We start from the raw sequence: 3,249 nt of genomic DNA, 5'->3' as shown, positions 1-3,249 counted from the left end.
AATGAGGAGTTAGCGTAGGAGCCTTCCAGGGACAGGCTCGCGTATCAGCGATGGGATGACACAAGCCACGCGGAAGTAAATGATTGGAGGAGCGTGATGTAGGGTGGCTGAAAGAAAAATCTGATTTGGAAAATGAGAGAATGGATGGTGTGAAGGGAAGGTGGCTAGAGGAGATCCTTTGGATTCTCTAGCTTTGACTTTCAAGGTAGAATTGATCTGGAGTGTTCTCAACAGAATAACAATTCATTATGCTCAAAAGTACCTTACAAGAGGTGGTGGCATGTCTATATATAGGACTAAAAGTCCCTCCTATCTAGCACATGCCTAACACCTTTTACACATGTTTTTAATAAAAGTAAAAGAAATACTATACTAAACTAATTGGCCTTGGTCCCCGCGTATCATCACCTCCCCCTTGGAAAGGATTTGTCCTCAAATCTGATGGTGCTTTTGAAGACTTATTTTTGTTAGCTTCATAAGGGTTCCTCCTGGGTCAAATATCCATCTGCAATAAGCATCAAACATATCTCTAATTAGTTTTCTTTGACCCAATAAGATATATAAAAGAATATGTGTAGAAGAAGGTTTCCAAATTTTGAAATTTTTAATTTTAATATAACAAAGAAACCTTTCTTCATTTGAAATTTTATTTGTATCTTGAGTTATTGGTAACCATAAAGGTAACCATAACCCAAGTTGGAAATTTGCATGTGTTGAAAGTGATAACATTTTTAAAGATGGAGTGGCCAATTCTTTGAAAGAAAAGTGAAATTTGGAAAATTCAAATATAAATGGATAAGAGTGAGAGGATAGAAAACCTCCCCTTAAGAGTTTGACTTCTAATGTAGGAGGAGATGTTGCCCTTAGTTGCTTTGATTTCTTTTCTTCCATTTCTATCCTTTCAACTTCTTCCTTTTCTCTTCTAAGTGTTTCTTTTCTCTCTTTCTCTCTTCTTTTCTCTTCTTCTCTTTCTTCCTCATCTCTTCTCTTGTTTTCTTCCTCTTCTCTTCTCTTTCTCTCTTCCTCTTTTCTTTTATTTCGTTCTTCCTCTTCTCTTCTCTCTTTTGCTCTTCTCTCTATTTCTCTTTTTTCTCTTACTTCTTGCTTTTGTTTTTCTCTTTTTAACCTCTCAATTCTATGTTTGCTTGTCTCTTCCCATAGCCTCTTGAGTTTTTCTAGAAACTCACTTTCCCTACGGGAGAACCCACTTAAATTTTGAATGAATGACTCACCTTTTCTAATAAGCTCTCTCATAAGTTCTAAGTTCCTTTCAATTTCTCGAGGCACAAACTTTCTTCTCATACAAGCTTTCAATTCATTCCAATCATGAATGGGATATTTTCTACCTATCTTAACATGATATTGCCTATCATCCCACCACTCTCTTGCATGCTTTTTAAAACTAGAAGTGTAAAGATTAAGAATATAAGATTCATCATCTTTAGAATAGAAGGATTCATATTTACTTTTTCTCACCATGAATGAATGCATGTCATTAATTTCCTTTTCCCAAGCTAGGTATGTTAATGCACCAATATCATCACCAAAGAATGGAATATTTTTACTAGCTTTTTTATACAAATCATCTTCAATCCTATCAAATTCATAAGATGAACAAGACTTCCTTCTAGCTTTATCATGTTCTCTTTTGATGCCTTTGTAACTAAGTTGCTTATCAAATTTAAAATTCCTAGAAGACTTGTATGAATAACAAAACATCTTTGTTTCTAAAAGTTTTTCTAGTGTAAAAGATATACAAGATTCACACTTAGACAAGTCCCAGGTAAGAGAGGTGAGTCATGAAGACTGCTTAAGTACCAAGTCTTGCCTTGCCAGAAATGTCTTAGGTTACTACTAGTTATCCTTTAAACTAAAATCTCTTTTAAAATCAAAGGATACAACTCACAAACAATCACAACAATTAAACACTAATAAACGAGACTCTTCTAAATCACCCTAAACGTAAGACACAAAAATTTAAACACAAACAATAAAAGTTTTGCCAATAGTTGAAAGAGCACCAAGGACTCTTCCAAGACACTTGGACTTTTGAATGGCCTTTTACAATGAAATTAAGAAAACTAACAATATAGCCTATTACAACACCAGATGAAGAAACAATTAAAAAAGATAACAGCTATGCTTCAATCCTGGTCCTAATTCAAATCCGCATGAAGAAGCTAGTGTTCCACTTTTTGGTTGCTTCTGGACAACGTTGGAGTCTCCTAGCTCTTGGGTTCAACTCTACAATCACACATGTACAAAGCTGGATCAGAGACAGTTAACGAACATATTGGAAGAGGGGAGTTACACTTAAATGAGCCTTCCCTTTCTTGGGTTTGTACACTTGATGTAGAGAAAGGTTCCTATTGCCACTTCTTCATCTTGCACGAAATCTTCCAGAGGCCAAATATTCCTTTCAATTCTCGGCCTAAATCAAGAAACTAGCTTGTCCACTCCTTTTCTCTTGGCTGCACAAGCTTCCCAAGCTTTCCACTCAGAATTATACTCCTGCACAAACTGAATTCCAACCAATCAACAATTAAACAATTTTAATCCTAACAATTGCAGGCCATACTACACAATTTAAGCATAGCAAAAACAGTTTGAGATAAAAGAAACTCCCTTTAGTTCAGATGGTTGCTACTGGCTTTACTGAAATAGCTCACAATGTACAATATGCTACAGTACCATCAATATTGCTTTTCCCAAACTACACAGAAAATTCACCTAAATCAGCAGTTCATGCAGTCCATAATGAACAATTTTAAACCAAAGCAATGTAAACAATCAGAAGCAATTAAAGTAAATAACTCCCTTCAGTTCAACACTCCCACAAGAAGTGTTTCTGCCTCTGGTTTCTTCAGTAATATTCTGCTCACGTAAGGTTTCATTCACATCAGCTCTGCACACATAAATCCAACAAAATCCAGCAACAGAATCCAATGGACAGTGAACTATATTCAGACTGGAGGTAATTCAATGCAGAAACTACCCACCTAATTACTGCAATCGCCAAGTCAGAACTGAAAGTTAGGTGCTTTAATCACTTTTTAAAACTGGAGGATGCATTGGCAATTAAAACAGTTTGATGCACAATTGATTATGACAAGAGCAGCATTTTCAGAAAAATTAGTGAATTACACTGGACAGAAACAATGGACCAACTAGTCAAGAACAATGTCCTAACTAATTCAGAAATCAGTGGACCATGCTAATCAAATCAATGGACAGAGTATTGTGAGGCAA

The 3,249-nt window shown here is 35.7% G+C and overlaps 1 protein-coding gene across 1 annotated transcript; it reads right to left on the bottom strand.

The window, feature by feature from the left end:
• Positions 1-432: 432 nt before the first annotated feature.
• Positions 433-1,719, bottom strand: LOC148194982 (uncharacterized). Its single transcript, XM_088093900.1, has one exon. It carries the CDS (start codon positions 1,717-1,719, stop codon positions 433-435), a length of 1,287 nt encoding a protein of 428 aa, XP_087950026.1.
• Positions 1,720-3,249: the final 1,530 nt, after the last annotated feature.

This window comes from Vigna umbellata, chromosome 7 (assembly GCF_029865625.1).
Source record: "Vigna umbellata cultivar VRB3 chromosome 7, Vumbellata_1.0, whole genome shotgun sequence".
Lineage (NCBI taxonomy): Eukaryota > Viridiplantae > Streptophyta > Magnoliopsida > Fabales > Fabaceae > Vigna > Vigna umbellata.
Note: the sequence above shows the minus strand (reverse complement) of the source record. Positions and strands in the feature narration are given on the sequence as shown.

Excerpts from the sequence above, each read along its gene's own strand:
- LOC148194982 (XM_088093900.1), bottom strand. The coding sequence starts at position 1,719 with ATGTTTTGTTATTCATACAAGTCTTCTAGGAATTTTAAATTTGATAAG.